General features: G+C 41.4%; 1 protein-coding gene across 4 annotated transcripts; it reads left to right on the forward strand.

Moving 5' to 3' along the window:
- Positions 1-581: 581 nt before the first annotated feature.
- On the forward strand, positions 582-16,284 carry Cenpl (centromere protein L). Of its 4 annotated transcripts, XM_031386888.1 has the most exons (7): positions 611-1,157; positions 3,037-3,122; positions 4,200-4,353; positions 4,777-4,950; positions 8,589-8,840; positions 12,691-13,233; positions 15,953-16,284. In XM_031386888.1, the coding sequence occupies exons 4-7, from the start codon at positions 4,780-4,782 to the stop codon at positions 16,022-16,024; spliced, it is 1,038 nt and encodes a 345-aa protein (XP_031242748.1). In that variant the 5' UTR covers positions 611-1,157; positions 3,037-3,122; positions 4,200-4,353; positions 4,777-4,779; the 3' UTR covers positions 16,025-16,284. The 4 variants fall into 4 exon arrangements, with proteins under 4 accessions (XP_031242738.1, XP_031242748.1, XP_031242729.1 ...); XM_031386869.1 differs by lacking the exon at positions 4,200-4,353 and having other exon boundaries at positions 611-1,187; XM_031386861.1 differs by lacking the exon at positions 4,200-4,353.
- The last annotated feature ends 3,342 nt before the right edge of the window (positions 16,285-19,626 follow it).

Here is a 19,626-nt window from a genome sequence, read left to right on the forward strand (position 1 = left end):
AGTCCCGGGATCCGGAGAGATAATCACGGATCCCACGCTGCAGGTGTGGTGCTGCTGAAAACTCGGTTTTCGGAATACCGGGAAACCCTTAAAATTCTAGTGCCCAGGCTAAGGCATCCAGACCCTTCCTCCGCAGAACGTTCAAGTATCTACAAAGTAGATTGTCCTGCAAGGTCTCTGGAGCCCGTGCGGGATACCAAAAGATCCCAAACAGCAGCGCCAGAGTGACCCCAGCCGGAAGGCTGGTCACCAGGCGCACGTCTTCCCTTTATTCCCGTTTCTCGAAGGTGACCAGGGCATAAGCAGAAACATAAGGAGGCGCAGCCTCGAGTTTCAACTCTCCCAAACCTGGCGTCCCATCTTGAATTTTCCTGAAAGGTGAAAGCGAGCAAATCCAGAGAGAGAGGGAGCTCTGAGGTTCGAACCCAGACACTGATCACCTCCAGAAGCCAGTCCCTCCGACGCCCCGCTAGCGCCAAAGTTACGCAAGGATTTTGGCCAATCAGAGCGAGGGCGCGCTCCGCCACGTTTATTGTGGGCGGAAATTTGCGAGAAAGTTTCGCCCCGGTTGGAAAGCGGAAGAGCCACGGGGCGCAGTAGGGAATTTGAGGCCATTGATGGAAGCCTCCAAGCCTTGCCCTCAGTTAAAATGGCGACTCCAGTTGCTAGTTTACGTGAACTCGGCGGGCCCCTGGAGAGGCTTTCCGCGTCGGCCGCAGGGCCAGTCGGGAAACGATTTTAAACTGGAGGGCGTGGCGAGTGTGGAGTTGCGCCTTCTCGAGTGGAGGGTTCAAGGGTACTTTTGCTCACAGGAGTGCTCCGGAGAAGGGTCTTTGAGACTCCCTGCCTTTCGTGGGCCGACGCCAGCTTCCGAAGAGTGAGGGTCGCAGAGCTGGGCTGCTTGGGAAGTGGAACTGTCTCCCCCAGGGTGAAGTCGCGCCTGAAGGAAGCTAGGTTCCCTCCAGGGCTCCTGATGCCTCCTCTTCTGAACTCACCCGGGACTGCTTCGGTTCTCGCTTAGCCGTCATTTTGGCCGCTCTCTTTTTCTTAAAAAAAAAAAAAAAAGCAAAACGAAAACCTTTGGTCACGACGTAGTCTTGGAGCCAGACTTGAAGAATGATTCGTGAATCCGGAATGGACATTACGACATAGTTTTGGTAAGAGCTTTCGGGTCCCCGACTGGCCAGGTACTGCGTATTTCTGTTGTACGGCTGTTGTCTTTGCAATGCTTTTGTGTATTTAGACGGGTACAAACGGAAGTTAACTTTCAAGTGAGCGTTGGTGTGGGGGTACTGGGTTGGACTTTTTTTGTGACAGTATTGCAGTGAATCACACAGAGACTTTGTTCATGGGCTAACCAGAAGAAAAACTACTGAGTTTTAGTTGAGTGTCAGGAACTGAGTACAAGAGAATTTGACGAGAGACGTAGTTCTGTGGATACTAGAAAGGATATGAGAGGGGTCTTTTGCCACAGGCATAAGATTCAAAGGAGGTGCTGGCTCGAGAAATACTTAGAACCTTTCTCTCCAGTCAGCTGGCAACATAGTAGCTTATATTATGGGGTCGTTTGAGGCGTGAACAGTAGTGTCAGATATGTCTCAGCACTGGGGAAGCCGAGGCAAGAGAATTGCCGTGGAGTTCTAGTCCAACCTGGGCTACACAGAGAGCCTGTCACTCGATAGAAACAAAACACCCCAAACAACAAGAGAATATTTGTTAAAGGTTTAATATTTGTTAAGTGCTTTACAAACATGCCTGGAGAGTAATGTATACTTAGCAATTATTGTAACAATTAGCATGCTTTAAAGAAAAATTCTGTATTAACAGAAGGGATGAAGACTCCTATCTCAGTAGTAAACAAGTGGGGGAGGAGAGTGGGAGGAGGTGGTGGCAGCGGGAAGATGCTGCTTTCTGAAGTAAAGTTTAGTTGATGGAAGATTTTCAACAGAAGGGTTCAGTGCTGTGGCTGCTATGGACAGGAACTTGTAAAGAGTCAAAAATAATTAAAAGACTAGGAGTTCTTCTACCAAACTCCAAGACTGCTCTGACGAGAAGGCTGTGGGTGTCTCTAAAGATAAGGAAGCCTTCCAGAAGTCGGCCTGGGACCTCCAAAGACATAGGAGTCAAGAGGAGCTGCAGGTTTTCCTGGTAGCAGCAGCTCCAGTTTTTGGTTCCTCCTGACCCCCCACTGAAGGTCCCTCTGGAAGTCCTGGAAGCAGGCAGGACAAGAGATGGTACTCTTAATCCAAACCACCTGAAAGCAACAAGACAGGACAAGCCAGGGCTCAGCAGGAGTGTGGCCAAGGCTCACATCATGGAAATACTTCATGCTTGTGGGAAAATGAAAAGGCTTATTTAAATGTTGCATCCCTGTATGCGGTGCTTTTTACTTTATTTATTTATTTATTTGTTTGTTTGGTTTTTTGAGACAGGGTTTCTCTGTATAGCCGTGGCTGTCCTGGAACTCACTCTGTAGACCATGCCCGCCTCTGCCTCCCAAGTGCTGGGATTTAAAGGCGTGGGCCATCACAGCCCGGCTTTTATTTTATTTTTTAATACTTTTTTTTTTTAAGTCTTTTTTTTTTTAAAGATTTATTATTGTATGTAAATACACTGTAGCTGTCTTCAGACACACCAGAAGAGGGCATCAGATCTCATTACAGATGGTTGTGAGCCACCATGTGGTTGCTGGGATTTGAACTCAGGACCTTCAGAAGAGCAGTCAGTGCTCTTACCCGCTGAGCCATCTCGCCAGCCCCTTTTTAATACTTCTATCTGTGTGTGTCTATGGACTGTGGCATGGGCCCAGTGGTCAGAGGACAAGTTGTAGGAGTCAGTTCTCTCCTACTGTACAAATTCCAGGGTTTGAACTCAGGTTGCCTAACTTGGCTGCAAGTTCCTTTATTGGCTGAGCCATCTCACCAGTCTTGGAGTTTTGAGAATCCAGAGAAAGCTAAGAAGGTGCCAAAGCCCACTGAGGAGGAATTGATGGCAGGAAATCACTGCTCCCCTAATAGAGACAACTGGCTCTTCCAGGTGATTTACCCTCCATAGAGAATGTTGTCACCACCCTCCTATGGCACACCACTCCTGTGGAGGAGGAAATGGCCACGCCCCCAGAGGTACGTGTGTGTGTGTGTGTGTGTGTGTGTGTGTGTGTGTGTGTGTGTGTGTGTGTGTGTGTGCGCGCGCGCGCGCGCGTGTGCGTGTGCGTGTGCGTGCATGTGATCTTGCTTTCCAGTTCTCCATCCACAAATCCACACTCTCACAGTTGCACTCCCTTTACTTTCTATCCTGTTCAGCTGGCTCAGTTTTGTCACTGTTGTGGCTGAAGGAGGGTGGGTAGGAAAGGAAATCCCTTACTCAGGCAGGTTTGGGAGGCAGCAGTAGAGGCATTTATTTCCTCTGCAGGTTAAGCTCTGGTTACAGGATATTGCTGGTCTGGGCTTGTGTCTATAAAATGCCCTCCAATTTTCAGGCTAGAAAGCTCATATCTTTGTGGTTCCTGGGATTGTTAAATGGCAGAGCCAGCAGGGGTGAGCGGTGCCCCAGCAGGGGTGAGCGGTGGTGCCCCAGCCTGGGAGCACTGGTCATTCTGTTGCTGTTACTTTGCAGCCTCCTTCAGGAAAGGGGGGTGTGGGAGCAGGGACCGGGAAGTGGGAGGAAAGTGGAGATGGAGCCCACAAAGATGCTGTGGATTCAGACTCTGGAGACCAGCATCAGAGTGCAGACCAATCCTTCCCACCCACCCCCTCCCTGTGGAGATTTCTGTGAAGACAGGGGAAACAGCCACTGCCCTGGCCTGGGGTCCTTTGTGTTGTCTCACCTGAGTGCAGGGAGCCAGGTCAGATCATACACTGTGTACAGGAGATCAGGACTCTTCAAGGAGTTGTAGAAGCTTGTGTCCCTCACCCTCCTTCCCACTTCTTCCTCCACCAGGTTTAGCTCCACATCCTCCCCTCCCTCCCCCCACCCATTTTCATGCCAGAAAATACAATGTTTATAGGTCACCCCAACATTGTTCTCCCCCCTTTTAAAAACAAGTGAAGACCATCTCCCTTTTCTTGTATGGACAATATTCTTTGGGCATCTTAGACTGTGGTTCCTGCTCGGAGGCCTCCAGTCACAGCCTCTCTAGGATCTGGGCTTAGGATTCCGACTCAGTGCTCAGTAAGCTCTTTGCCTCTACTTGCTAATAGCCAAGATGACTACGACCCAGATCACTGCCGACCCTACAGGAAAGAGAAAAGGAGAATTGGGTGTGGACTGAGAGGTTGGGCTGCTGCAGATTGTCTGGGGACACTGTAAGAAGATGACTTCTAAAAGCCCAGAACTCCACAGGAGAGTGAAAAAGTGAGAGGAACTGTAGGGATCCAGTGTTGTGTGTGACCGAAGCCGTTTTGCTTGCAACCTTGTTACGCGATCTAAGTCACAGTCACCATGGGACAGATCTCACATGGGAGATTTATTGGGGAATATAGAGAGGTTGTCTCTGGGTGAGGGTGGAGGGAAAAGAGTGAAGAGAAAAGGAATTGGCCTTTTATAAGGGGATGCAGCACACATGCAGAGAGAGGATATGCAAAGGTCAAGGTTTCTTGTTTTGATATTTCTCTTCACAGTAATAGAACAGTGGCTAAGATGAGAAATGGGGATGATGTAGAAAAGGTGGGGAGTAGGGAGGGGAGAGAGTAAGAAGTGCTTGTAAGAGAACAATGCATGAATTAACTTTTTAGTGATTAGAGTCCTAGTTACTTTTTTTTTTTTTTTTAAATGCAGACCATGGATTCTCATGATTCCCAAGGACTGACTTCTAGACGAAGGAGCTCAAATCTTAAGGACTACTTTGTAGGTGCCACCCCTCTGCAGAAACGACTGGGATTGGTCAGGAGGCAGAGTTCATTTTTTCCCAGTCCATCTCGAAGGAAAATTCCCCAGTGTTCACAGTTTCAGGTATTGTTTGTGTCCTTTTGCGTTGTTTTTTTACAGAATCTCAATCATTTGATTTCGTCAATGAAGACTGGGGAGCCAGATGCTGGGGTGAAAGCCTGCTAGCTCAGAGAGGCAGAGAAAGCACCCAGCTGACCTTCCTCCACAGCCAGTGTCCCAAAAGCAAGTTCTCCTTCTCTATGCTCTCTCAAAAGCTCCTCAAACTAATTGTCTCTCCCTTCTATTTCCTGTGTGTCTGTCTTCCGACTTTTACTCTCTGCGGTTCTTTCTGATGCTCACTCCCTGTCAGCTGGATGTTTGTTCTGCCTCTTGACCTATGGTTAACTCTATTTTAATCCTGTTTACAATAACCAGAAAGCTCTTGAATCTAAGGTGTGTGCTAGGCCTGAGCCTCAGGATAGCTAGAAACAGGTTTTTTCTAATAAACAACACAATCCCAGGGTTCACAGTGTGACCATATATCCTGCAATACCTTTGAGCTAGTCGGTGATAGAGATATATGAATAAGAATGTATCAACTTCTATAACTAATACTTTTAGTATCTTAACCTCTCAGTTAATAGATAAATGAGGAATAGCTAAGTAAATAATTTAACTTTAACCACAGTATCTTTTGTTTCTTCTAATTTCCTTTAATCCACATTATTTCCTCAATATTTTTCTTTTATGACATTGACGTTTTTGAGGAATACAGATTCATGCTTTCCCTTGTTTGACTAGATTATTCCTCATTTTTATATTTATATGATGTTTCTCAGTACTTGAAATTTGAATTCCTGCCTAGCAGGTTACATAGGTTCTGTTGTATTCTTTGGTACCTTCAATGTAGCCTTCTCTTGTCTGTGGTATGTATCTAGAGCCTTTTAGGATAGGAGATAAGTTTACTTCTTATGAAAAATTGCTCATGCTGGTACTGAAAGTAATATTCTTGGCCAGAAAGCTACTAGAGGTTTAATACCTTGCATATGTTAAGCTTAGATCTACCACTGAACTATGTTCCCAACCTGGGAGATTTTATTTATTTCCTTTTTCATTCTTTCTTTCTCCTGAGAGCTAAGATGACATGTGTGTACCTATATGATTTCCATGCGTATAGTGTTTTGCCTGCATGTATGTATGTGTACCACATGTGTACCTGAGGAAGTCAGATGAGGGCATGGATTCCCTAGAGTTGGAGTGACATGACTGTGAACCATCATGTGGATGCTGAGAACTAGTTCCTGACCCTCTACCATTTCTCCAAGCTCTCCAAGACATTTTATATAAAGATAGAAATGTCTAGTTTAGTGCTCTTTATTTTTATAATTTTCCTGTAGATTTAATAAGAAAAAGTATGTAACCATTTCACTGACGGCTGTACCTATGACAAACATTGCTCTCAAATCTCACATACACATACACACACACACACACACACACACACACACACACACACACACACACTTACTTTTGTTTTAAATGATAGCTGGGGCTGGGAGACCAGAGAATGTGGACTTTAGAAGTTCCTCAGGAGGAAGCCAGGGGCTTTTAGACAGTAGTACTTTTATACTGTTTTTAACCCCTTAGCTAATGAATAAATGAGGAATAGTTCAGTCACTTTATTTTAATACTGTTATGGAGCCAATACAAATGAAGCTTTCTTTTTCTTTTTGTTTACTTTTGTTTTTGTTTCTTTGAGACAGAATGTTGCTATATAAGCCTGTTAGCTTAGAACTCACTGTGTAGAGTGGACCAGTTTGCCTTGCACTTGTGGCCTCTCTTCCTGTCTCAGGATTATAGTCATACACCACCATGCCTAGCTGACATTTGTCTTTTAAATTAATTTTTTAAGTGAACATACAAAATGACTGGTTTCCCTGTGGCAGGTTCATATGTATGTTATACTTCCATGTTCTCTTCTCCGACCTGATGCTGTTCCTCTTCCCAAATGGTTTTCCTTTCTGTTTTCATCTTCTTATCCCTACCCTTATGGGCACTTCCTTTCTGCTTATGGTCCCTTTTCTGCTTTCATGGCCATTCACACATATACACACATTTAAATTCTGAATATTAGAGAAAACATAGGGTACTTGTCTTTCTGAGTCTGGCTTACTTTACTTAACATCTAAGAGTCTACCCATTTTCTTGCAAATGTCATGGCTTCATTTTTCTTTACAGTTTAAAAAATTCTGTATACCTATCATATTTCCTTCCTTCCTTCCTTCCTTCCTTCCTTCCTTCCTTCCTTCCTTCTTCTTTCCCTTTCTCCCTCCCTTTCTCTCTTTCTTTCTCTCCTTCCTTCCTTCCTTCCTTCCTTTCTTTCTTTCTTTCTTTCTTTCTTTGAGTCTTTTTGAGACAAGGTCCCTTTATAGAGCATTGGCTGTCTTGGAACTCACCATGTAGACCAGGCTGGCCTTGAACTCACAGAAATCCACCAGCCTCTGCCTCCTGGGTGCTGGGATTAAAAGTGGGCCCATTTTTCTTATTTAATATGCTCATGAGTTGAGCATGTATCTTCATGGTATGTTTCAGAGTCCTGTGAATAGGAATGGTCTGACTAGGTCATATATTTAGTGTTCTAAGGAACCGCTATACGGTGTTCATAGTGTGTACTGCTTTACATCTCTTCCAAGTCCTTTTATTTAGTATATTGAATTAGGCTTTTGTCTTAGAGTTTTGCTGCTGTGAATAGACACCATAACCAAGGCAACTCTTATAAGGACAACATTTAATTGGGTCTGGCTTACAGGTTCAGAGGTTCAGTCCATTATCATCAAGATGAGAGCATGGCAGCATCCAGGCAGGCATGGTGCAAGAGGAGCTAAGAGTTCTACATCTTTATCTGAAGGCTGCTAGAAGACTCATTCCCACAGGGTTAGGAGTAGAGTCTTAAGCCCACCCCCACAGTGACACACTTCCTCTAACAGGACCACACCTCCAAATAGTGCCATTCCCTGGGCCAAGCATATTCAAACTGTCACAGCTTTGTTGCACAAAATGGACTTGTCAAAATATTTTTTAAAATTACTTAAGGCTAATTAAGCTAGATCCTTCAGAAATACTTTTGTGTGTGTAGTACAACCCCAGGGCTGTGTCCCTGCTAGGCAACCACTCTGCCATTAAGTGCCAACACCACTATTTACAAGAAATATATAAAGTAAACATAAATGTTCATCTATGAAATGCCTACTGAAATCCAGTGAAATGCCACTGTTTTATGTTCTAACAGCTAGAGTAATTGAAATGGACAGAACCCTGCCCCAGCAAGCTTCTGCTCTGATTGGAAAGGGGGACAAGAAAAGACATAGATATTCAGATCATAGTAAGTGCTGTGAGGAAAAATAAAAGGTTAGGAGATAGTGACAGACTTGGAGTGATACATTTTCTTTAGAGTGGCCTCTTAGAGAAGAACTAGGGACAGATCTGAATAAAACAGAGCGCTGTCTTGTGTGAACATCCAGGGAAAAGCTTCCTACATGGGAAGGGGGGGCAAACCCAAAGGACCTTTTAATAACCTGAAACTCTATTTGAGATTAGTCTCAGGAACACAAGATCATGTACCAAGTAGTAGATTTATATTAAATATATAAATTGCTATGATTAAATTCTTATCCATGCTTTTTACTTTTAAAACCTTTGTCTCGGTTTTTTGTTTGTTTTAGGAAGATATCGATCCTCAGAAGGTTGCATTTCTACTTCACAAACAGTGGACTGTATATAGTTTAACTCCCCTGTATAAATTCTCCTATTCTAATCTCAAAGACTATTCTAGACTTCTAAGTGCATTTATTGCTGCCGAAAAGCAAAAAGGCCTTGCTGTGGAAGTGGGAGAAGACTTCAACACCAAAGTGATTTTTTCCACTCTACTTGGAGTGAAAGGGACACAAAGGGACCCAGAAGCGTTTCTTGTCCAGGTATAGAAGTATATTTCCTTTTGCTTCCTAGAGGGAAAAAAAAAAAATCTGTTTTGTTGGTTTGGAATGGAAATTATAATATTTTCTTATTTGCTTCTTTTTTTAAACTTAAAAACACTTTTTATTACATTTATATATTTGTTTATTTAAATGTATGTGCGTGTGTCTGTGTGTGCCATAGTGCCCTTGTGGAATTTGGAGAACCTACTGGAATTGGTTCTCTCTAATGTAGGATCCTGGGGATCAAAGTCATGTTGTTAGGCATGGCACCAAATGCTTAATTTTGCTGAGCCATCTTGCTAGCCTAAAGCTTGTGGGTTTTTGTTTTGTTTTTTATTATTTGTTTATTTGTTAGTTTGTTTTTTGTCAAGACAGGATTTTTCTGTGTAGTTCTGGCTATTCTGGAACTTATTCTGTAGACCAGACTGGCCTCAAACTCACCAAGATCTGCTTGTCTCTGCCTCCCAAGTACTGTGATTAAAAGCCTGGACCACTGACACCTGGCTCTTACTTTATATTATAATAATTAGATACGGTCAACTTAATTTTTATTTCCTACATGTGTAGGAAATTTTTTTTGAACACACAGACATATGAATGTGTTGGTGAGATCAGCAGGTCAGGGCACTTGGGCAAGCCTGGTGGTCTGAATTTGATGCCTGGAACCCAAAGGTGGAAGGAAAGGACAGATTCCACAGAGGTGTTTTCTGAGATTACACTCCACTCTGGCACACGTGCCCCCTAATCATGCATGCACATATACACAATAATAATGTCTTAAAAATCAGAATTTAATGCTTTTTTTAAAAAAAAGATTTATTTATTTATTTTATGTATGTGAGTATAGTGTTGCTCTCTTCAGAAGAGGGCATGGGATCCCATTACAGATGATTGTGGCCCAGCATGTGGTTGCTGGGAATTGAACTCAGGACCTCTGGAAGAGTAGTCAGCGCTCTTAACCACTGAGCCATCACTCCAGCCCCAGAACTGAAGATTCTGATATACATCTATTTGTTTATCTGAATCAGTGTAGTCTTTAAATTGGGATCTCACTGTCTATACTTTGCATTGCATTCCAGCATTTTGGCTAGTCAGTGTTATAGATAATAATTGTAATCAGGAATTCTACATTCTTTTTTTTTGGTTTTTTTTTTTTTTTTTTTTTTTTTTTTTTTTTTTTTTTTTTTTTTTTGGTTTTTCGAGACAGGGTTTCTCTGTATAGCCCTTGCTGTCCTGAATTTCACTCTGTAGACCAGGCTGGCCTCAAACTCAGAAATCCGCCTGCCTCTGCCTCCCAAGTGCTGGGATTAAAGGCATGTGCCACCACGCCCAGCTGAATTCTACATTCTTATAGTTATAGCTATATGTTCTAGCTTATTTCCTATTGTGATAAAACACTGACCAAAAGCTTATAAGCATAGCACAATTACTTGATCAGCTCACAGGACTCTTGGGTCACGACAGTGTGATACATAGAGTATATTTAGTCTTGGAGATGTTTCAGCCCCTCATCATCTCTTGAATAAAAAGATATGATATAAGAAACTGCTTAAATGATTCTTTATTAAGAAATATGGGGCAATGATTTAAATGTTACTCTGGTCAATACTTTAACAAAAACTTTTGTGAGTGTTTGAAGGTGTGTTTGCAAATCACAATGGGAAATTTGAGGGGTTGGTTGTGGGACTGTTATTAAGATTTTATGCCATCTTGAACAGGTGAGCACAGTGAGACAAACAGAAAGATCTTTAAATTTTAGTAGATGTGAGTTTACTGCCTTGATCTAGGCTGAGGGGAAATGTACGCCTTGGGTGTTTTTTGTTTTGTTTTGTTTGTTTTCTTTTGTTTTTTTAAAATATATGAAGCTGTTAACTAAAAATCAAAGATCTGTAATATGAGAGTATTCTAATGGTAATTCCAGGTCAAAGATGAGCTAGTCAGACTTTTTTCTAACCTAGAGCCTTGTATACATACACTCTGTACTTTGCCACTGAGTTAGATTCTTAGGCCCTTGTCATTAACCTTTTCCTGAGGTGAGTATGTTCGCTCTTGGATGTTTTCAGAGAAGAGAAGCTGTGAGTGTATGTGCTAGGAGGCATGGTTTGAAGACACTGGAGATGCCAAAGTTGACAGTGTATGTATTATGGATCAGCAGGTGTCAGAAGGGCTTTCCCATAGGGAAGAGATTGGATCTTATTAGTCTTACATGTTCAGAATGAAGAAGGAGAGACAATGGATGGGAACTGTGTGTAACATATAGAAGAACATTTTAAAGTGACTTGAAAGAGTTGCTGTGGGAAATGTTCGTCTTCAGAGGCAAAATATAGGCAAGATCTTGGAGATCTTCAGTCATCCCTTCTAAAGTTAAATTTTTTTTTCTTCCCCATTATACTGTATACTGAGTGTGCCATTATTTTTAATGAAGTTGGAGTTTATTAAGAATGAATTTTAATACATAATTAATTACAGATATTAGGGGAGAGTAAGGTATAAGAAAAGGACAGTCTTTAAAAACAAACAAACAAACAAACAAAGAAGCTGGACATGGTAGGTGGCTTACACATGTAAGCCAGCACTTTATTTTGGGCTTTTGTGTTCTTTTTTAAAAATATGTTATTAGCATATATAAATTACTCATAATTGGACTTCATACATGTATATGATTTATTTTGATCATTATCCCATTGCTCCGCCCTCTCTTGCTGGTCTCCTCCTCGTCTGACTAGTTTCTCTGGTCTCCTCGTCTGACTAGTTTCTCTGGTCTCCTCCTCGTCTGACTAGTTTCTCTGGTCTCCTCCTCGTCTGACTAGTTTCTCTGGTCTCCTCCTCGTCTGACTAGTTCCTCTGGTCTCCTCCTCGTCTGACTAGTTTCTCTGGTCTCCTCCTTGTCTGACTAGTTTCTCTGGTCTCCTCCTCGTCTGACTAGTTTCTCTGGTCTCCTCCTCGTCTGACTAGTTTCCCTTATGCTTTCCTGGCTGTTTGTGTGGTGACCCAGGGAGTTTAGTTAGGGCTGTTTACGGGAGCATGGGTGAGGGCTTATTTACAGACATATAGGCAATTTAAAGAAAATGTCTCCTTCAGTAGTCACTCACTGCCTGTCTATCCTTAGGGATGGATGGGGCTTTGTGAGAATAGTGATGAACCCAGTCTTCTGCCGGAGCTAACTGCTGAGAGTTGAAGAGTACACTCGGCAGGTCACGCCAGAAGCTAGCATCCCTTAACACTCGCAGCTCTTCCTCTGGCTCTCTTCTTTCTATCCACTCTATCATGAGTGCTATTCTCTAAGCATCAGAGGGAGTAGTATAGGTCTATTTAACCACCACATAATTCTCAGCACTGGCTAGTTGTAGGTTTCTGTGGTAACTGTGGCCCACAGCCAAAAGAAACTTCCCTGACCAAAGCTGACAGAAGTATATGTCATCCATGAGCACAACATATTTTTAGAAAGCAATTTGAAAGGGACATTATGTCCACTTAGCAAGAAAACAGCAGTACCTTGCCTATAGAACATAGGTTTATAGTTTTAGGCATGAATTCCTTCCTGTATAGCAGGCCCCCACATCTAATAAGAAAAAGGTTATGCCATGATTGCAGCACATCTATCTATCTAGCTATCTAGCTATCTAGCAATTGTCCATCCATCTATTTATTATTTGAGGTGGTATTTCATAGACTAGGCTAGCTTCAAACTTGCCAAGGCTCACCTTGAACTCCTTTCTGAGTCAGCCTGGATTTTGAGCATGTGCCACTATGCTTGGTCTTTTAATATATTCATTAATTTTTGGAAGATAAAATTTAGAAGTAAATGGTCTTTCAAATTTAATGAACATGTTTTTATTTTTCCTTGTAGATTCTCTCACAGTCTCAGTCATCGCGTGAACACAGAGAGGACAAAGTGTTGTGGACGGGCTGGTTCTGCTGTGTATTTGGAGAGAGTCTTCAGGAGATGGTCTCAGAGGACTTCACCTGTCTGCCCTTATTCCTTGCAAATGGAGCAGAGTCCAATACATCCTTAATCGGAGGCTGGTTTCAAAAAACCTTTGACTGTTGCTTCAGTCCTTTAGCAATCAGTGCGTTTAATCTTTCCTGGATGGCTGCTATGTGGACTGCATGCAAAATGGACCATTACATGGCTACTACTGAATTTTTTTGGTCTGTGCCCTGTAGCCCACAGAGCTTAGATATTTCTTATGCAATACATCCAGAGGATGCAAAAGCTTTATGGGACAGTGTCCACAAAGCACGTGGGGAGATTACCCAGGAGGAAGTTGACTTATTTATGAACTGCCTTTATTCACATTTCCATAGGCATTTCAAAATTCACTTATCAGCCACAAGATTGGTTCGTGTCTCAACATCTGTAGCTTCAGCACACACTGATGGGAAAATAAAGGTTAGTTTAAACAGATCAAATTAAATTTTTTTTCTTGTCATGTTTTCCAAATGTGTAGTAATTATATTTTTACACGGAGAAACATACTTGAATGCAAGAATACTTCTTCAAGACAAGAGACTTATTTTATGTGTTATAAATGACCTACCAATGTCTTTAGCCACCTAGAGCGGGTCTTAAAGTGGAAGGCCACTATGTATTGTACACTGTAGAGCTGAGTAATATGAATTACCCCCTAGCAACTGAAGTTTTCAAAATTGCCAATTTTGAAATAATTATTAAAATAACTGCATTTTTTGGTGTTGGATAAAATTATAGCCAGCAACAGAATAAGATGTCATTTTTGCCCACAAGTACCTTTCTGTTGCCATTAGAAAGGAAGGCACAGAGACATGGTTTTTATGTTCTATAAAGAAACAGATAGTTGGCGTCTAAGACATTTTAATTTTTATTTATGTATATGGGTGTTTTGCCTGCATGTATGTCCATGTACCATATCTGTACTATGTCTGATGTCCATGGAGGCCAGAAGAGGGAACCTTTGGATACAATGAAACCAGAGTTTGGCTACGAGATGTCATTTTGGTACTGGGAATTGAACCTGGGTCCTCTGGAAGAACAGTCAGTGCTCTTAGCCACTAAGCCATCTCTCTAGTCCCCTTACGGTATATTTAAATACATATCTCTATCTATCTATCTATCTATCTATCTATCTATCTATCTATCTATCTATCTATCTACCTACCTACCTACCTACCTACCTACCTACCTATCTATCTATCTATCTATCTATCTATCTATCTATCTATCTATCAATCTATATCCATCCAGTGAATGCTTAATTATCTTGCCATTGTTAAGACTCTTTTAAGAGATTATTTCTATCTTTTCTATTTCTAAAATTTTCTGTGTATTTGTCCTTTTCCGTGTGCGAGGTGGGAATTCTACACAGTGCCTGGTACACACTAGGTAAGTGCTTGGCCACTGAGCTCCACTTTTTCTGTCCTATTTGTGCATACTTATGGGCATAGTGTGACTCAAGAAAGGCCAGAGTACAGTAATTAGTATTTCCATCTCTTTCTCTCTCTCTCTCTCTCTTCCTCTCTCTCTCTGTGTCGGAGTCTTCAGAATCCTTCAGATTCAGATAATAAATTGTAGACTCTAGTCACGCATTTGTGCTATAAAAGCATTAGAATTCATTTCTATCTGGCTGTATTTTATTGCCCATTATGTAACCTCTTTCTATCTCTTAGCTGTTGGTAACCTTTATTTTCTTCTATGAGATTTGTTTTGTTTTGAGGAAGGGTCTCATATAGTCCAGGCTAACCTTGAACTCATTATATAGCTGAAGATGATGTTGAATTTCCAACTCTTTTGCCTCCCTTCCAAAGTAGTGAGATTATAGGCGTGTACCATTAATCATCGAGATTGATGTTTTTAGCTTTCACAAATGAATGAGCATATGCCATATTTGTCTTTCTGTGCCTAGTACATATTAATTTTAATTTTTAGAACAACACTGTATTTTTATCTATATTTTACTTTAAAAGAAGAAAGTTAAGTGATACATTCAAGATAGCTCCTGAAGAAAAGGATGTAAGGTGCTAGCAAGATGGCTCGGTAGGCAAGGGCACTTGCTGCCAGGCAGGATGACCTGAATTTGATCCCTGGATCCCACATGGTGGAAGAGGAGAACTAACTCTTGAAAGTTATCCTCTGACTTCCATACATGTCCTGTGGCATGCACATACATGTATAAAGACACAAAGTAAATCATTTTTTAAAGATTTATTTATTATTATATATAAGTTTGTATAAGTAGCTGTCTTCAGACACACCAGTAAGAGGGCATCAGATCTCTTTACAGGTGGTTGTGAGCCACCATGTGGTTGCTGGGATTTGAACTCAGGACCTGTGGAAGAGCAGTAAGTGCTCTTAACAGCTGAGCCATCTCGCCAGCCTCGTAAATTTTTTTTTTTTTTTTTAAATAAAAAGGAAAGGAGTCAATTATTTGAGCTTTTTATGTCTTAGGTTCCATGAGTACTATGTAAAACACACTTTCAAACTGGAGGTCAAAATGTGATAAGCTGGAGCATAATTTTGATGGGAAGCATTAAGCATTAAAAACAAAAGGCACTTGGGAGGGAGAGGCAGGAGGTTCAATAGTCCAAAGTCATCCCTGGCAGCACAGGGAGTTCAAAGCCAGCATGGGCTACTCAAAATCTTGTCTCAAACAAAACAAAACAAAACAAAACAAAACACCAAGAACTGGAGAGAGCCTAGGCTTAGTGACTAATGGCACTTACTCCTTTTGCAGAGAATCTGAGCATCTAGTTCCTAGTGCCCATACTGGACAGGTCACAGGCACCTATAACCTCAGTTCCAGAGGATCACCACCCTCTTCTGGCCTTTCCAAGTTTGGTTTAAACAGGCTCAGCTGGTTGAGAACTGTAATGCTCTTTTGGGGATCTGATTTGGTCTCTAGCACCCACGTCAGGCAGTTCACAGCTCTTTGTAACTCTAGCTCCAAGTGATCAGATATCTCTGGTTACTTTGTCAACCTACATTCATGTGCATATACCTACTCACACAACTACATAATTAAGAATAAATGAAGTAAAATTAACAAAAACCATGGTAAAACCCACAAGTTTCAAATTGCTTGTCATCATCATAATACTGTCTTAATTTTAAATTCACATTTTTTTTTCTTTTACAGATTCTGTGTCATAAATACCTTATTGGTGTATTGGCATATATGACGGAACTGGCAATTTTTCAAATTGAATGAATGCTAAGTGATGTGTTATAAGCCCTTTTGTTCATTTGCTGAATTGCGATGCCTGGTGGAACAGTGGAAGAACTGGAGCACTTGTTTTCTCAGGGTGCCTTTGGAGCTGCCCAATTGGAACATAGTAGTGGTAGTGGGTGAGCCATGTTCATGGGCGCGTGTACCCAGCATATCACTGTGGCTGCATCATATTATAAAAGATGCTGAATTGTTAATATAAAAGGATCCAATTTAGTTAAATAAACTTCTCTAAAATCTGGTGTTTCTGATCTAGGTTATTTATTCTGTTGGTGAGGCTTACCTCTCTCTGAGGTTCCTGTTCAAGTTCCTTGATTTTTCACCTCTTGATTTCCTTCAGTTTGGTCTTTTGATTCTCTTTCCACTTTCATGTTTAACTGTCTTATTCATTTCCTTCTCCTATTTGTTTGTGCTTTTCACAGATTTAAGGACTTATTAATTTCCTTTTTACAGACCTCTACCATATTCATAAAGGCTATTTTAAGGTCTTTGTCTTGTGTAACTTGGGAATGACGTCTATGTTGCAATTCTCAGGGCCTACTGTGGTAGGTTGCTGGGCTCTGGTGGAGTCCTGGCTGTTAGTGATTGTATTTTTATGATGGCATCTGGACTTGGGAAGAGTGTGATGCATGATGTTGATATAATGCTAGTCTTGTCTTTGTTGGGTGGATATTTTATTCCTTCATTTCTGTTGCCCTCTCTGGTTCTTAATAGAGCGGTGGCTGTGTGGGGCATGGTAGGAAAATCTGGGTTCCTGATAGCTGTGGCCACTGGGAGCTCCAGGTAATGAATACATAACATACTCAAATGAATGAGACCCAATGAAGGTGGTTCTAAGAGAAAAGTTTATAGTACTGAGTGCATATATTAAAAAGTTTTTTTTTTTGGAGGGGAGATGGATCTCATACTTTCAACTTAACAACACACCTGAAAACTCTAGAACAGTAAGTATTGTTCCACCTAAAAGGACTAGACAGCAAGAAATAATCAAACTCAGGGCTGAAATCAACAAAATAGAAACAAAACAACATAAATAATCAATGAAACAAAGAGATGGTTCTTGAGAAAATCATTAAGATTGACAAATCTCTATCCAAATTAACTAAAAGGCAAATACAGAAAAAAAAAATCCAAATGAACAAAATTAGAAATGAAAAGGGGCACTGAAGAAATCCAGAATTATAATAAGGACATACTTCAAAAACCTTTCACCACCAAATTGTAAAGTCTTAAAGCAACATCATTTTCTTGATATACACCACTTATCAGCTCATATGAACTCGCAGCAGCATGTGCAGGGCCTCATTTCAATCCTGAGAATGTGTCCTCTTTTCCTATAAATTTGGACTTATGGAAACATCCTTTTGTTTTGTTTTGAGATGGGCCTTTGAGAGGTATTTCTGATTTTATTCCTGATATTATTGTAGGCTATGTTTCAGATAACTCTAGTGGCATATAAAAAGAGCAGGACTTTGGTAAAATGATATACCAGCTCTACTAATAAATATATAGGCGGACTTCCTTGGAGTTTTTACATAGGTGACTGTATTAAATGGGTTTGGACTAGATGACTAGTCCTTTCAATTCAAAACTGTAAGACTCTTACACACAAGGAAATACATTTACACAGATTGGGCTATGTAAGATAGTGAGAAGTCTGTCAGGATGAAGCACTTTATATACAAGTGATATAAGATACAAAAACCAAAACTCTACATAATCAGTAAGGTTAGAAGTGCCAAATAGCAGTAAGTAGGGCTGGAGAGATTGCTTAGAGGTAAAGGCACTTACTGAGTGAACTGAATTTGGTTCCTGGAATCCATATGATGTAAAGAAAAGACTGACTCCTGCAAGTTGTCCTCTGGCGCTGTGGCATGCTCCACATCACCCCTTACACACACACACACACAATGTTAAAAAAACCAACACAAAAAACTTTAAAAATTAAAATATTTTTATGGTAAATACTACCTTTATTTTAAAAAGTTATACATGCTAGAAAAAAGCATAAATGATACATGTAAACAATTGTTTACCAAATACTTATTTTTTCCTTGAAAAAGGTGCAAATGATGTTTAAATGTAAACACAAAAGGTGCCAGGGGAGAGGGAGGAGGGGAAGGTTGTTCCTTTTGGTTGTGGCTAGAGTCTCATTCAAAGGTTTTCCTGCAAAATACACTGAAAGAAAAAAAATCAGCCTGACTATAATGGGGGAGAACCTTAGGCACTAAAATTCTCATGTATTTCCTTAGAATTTTTAACCTTTCACCAGAAAGTGCAACAACTTAAGAGACAGAGTAACAGTGGCCTTATGAGATGAAAGAGTTATAATCAGCGTAAGGAGCCCAGCTCTGTTCACAGACTTCGACAGCTTGGTGTTCCTTCACGTGGACTGCTAATATGACGACCACCCCTTTGGTGTTACGAAGGAAGGGTCACCTCAGAGTCACCAGGCCAGGACATCCAGTGTAAAGTGAAAACCAAAATTCAGTGCTGGAGAACAGTCACTGCTCCTTGGTGGCAAAGGGAGACAGGAAAAAAAGCTGCAGGTGGTGACAGTTGGCACAACTCTTCCACAGCCACACTCGCCGGTGACAGTCGGCACAGCTCTTCCACAGCCACACTCGCCTTCACTGGAATTCTCAAGATGACCACCGGTGAGCCTCACACTGTTTTTATAAGAGGCACCGAGCAGAGACCTAGGTACATGTGGCAGAAGCTCGATGAAAGTACTACAGGGGAAGAAGGGAAGTGGGGTAGGAAGAAAGTTCAGCTAGACAGGTGTAAACGCCCACCAGTGGATGCAAACCGTAGCATCGGAGCCCTGCTTCTATAGACTTAATAGTCCTTCCTAACTGTCCTGTTTAGTGAGGTGTCTTCTTATTCAGTTTTTCTTTTACATTTAAAAGAAATTTCATTTTTAATTATAATTGATGGGTATATGTGTGTTTGTATGTATATGAATGCACAGGAATATAGGTACCTACAAAGGACAAAAGAGAGCCCTGGATAAGCAAGCTCAGCAGTTTTCAACCTGTGGGTCGTGACCTCTTTGGGGGATGGGTAGGGTGGTCAAAGGACCCTTTCACATGAGTCACATATCAGATATCCTGTAATCAGATGTTTACATCATGATTCATAACAGCAGCAAAATTACTGTTATGAAGTAGCAACAAAAACAATGTTCTGGTTGGGGGTTAGCACAACATGAGGGTTGCAGCGTTAGGAAGGGTGAGGACACTGCTCTACGTGGAGTTACGCACAGTTGTGAGCTGCCAGATAGAAGTGCTGGGAACTGAACTTGGGTCCTCTGCAAAGCAGCACGCACTATTACTGAACCATCTCCAGCTCCAGCTCTCTTTACATTTGGAGTGCTCTACTATTTAGTGCAAAATGGTAACGAACGCATATGCTAGTGTTTTACCTTCATCACTGGCAATCTCTGCAGATGGATAGTGTCTGAGAGGAACAACATTAGGTCACACAAGCCCTTCTGCCCTTACCGGGATTTTTAAAACCAACCCAAAACCTACGAAGCAAAGAAAATTTTGCAGCTTGGAACTTTTGCCTTTTTTTTTTTTTTT

The sequence above is a fragment of the Mastomys coucha genome, unplaced genomic scaffold, assembly GCF_008632895.1.
Source record: "Mastomys coucha isolate ucsf_1 unplaced genomic scaffold, UCSF_Mcou_1 pScaffold1, whole genome shotgun sequence".
Classification (NCBI taxonomy): Eukaryota; Metazoa; Chordata; class Mammalia; order Rodentia; family Muridae; genus Mastomys; species Mastomys coucha.

What these genes read in the sequence shown, in the direction of transcription:
- Cenpl (XM_031386869.1), top strand. An exon ending in CAGAAGCGTTTCTTGTCCAG is followed by an intron (nt 8,841 to 12,690) that starts GTATAGAAGTAT and finishes TTTTCCTTGTAG; the next exon opens with ATTCTCTCACAGTCTCAGTC. An exon ending in ACACTGATGGGAAAATAAAG is followed by an intron (nt 13,234 to 15,952) that starts GTTAGTTTAAAC and finishes TTTCTTTTACAG; the next exon opens with ATTCTGTGTCATAAATACCT.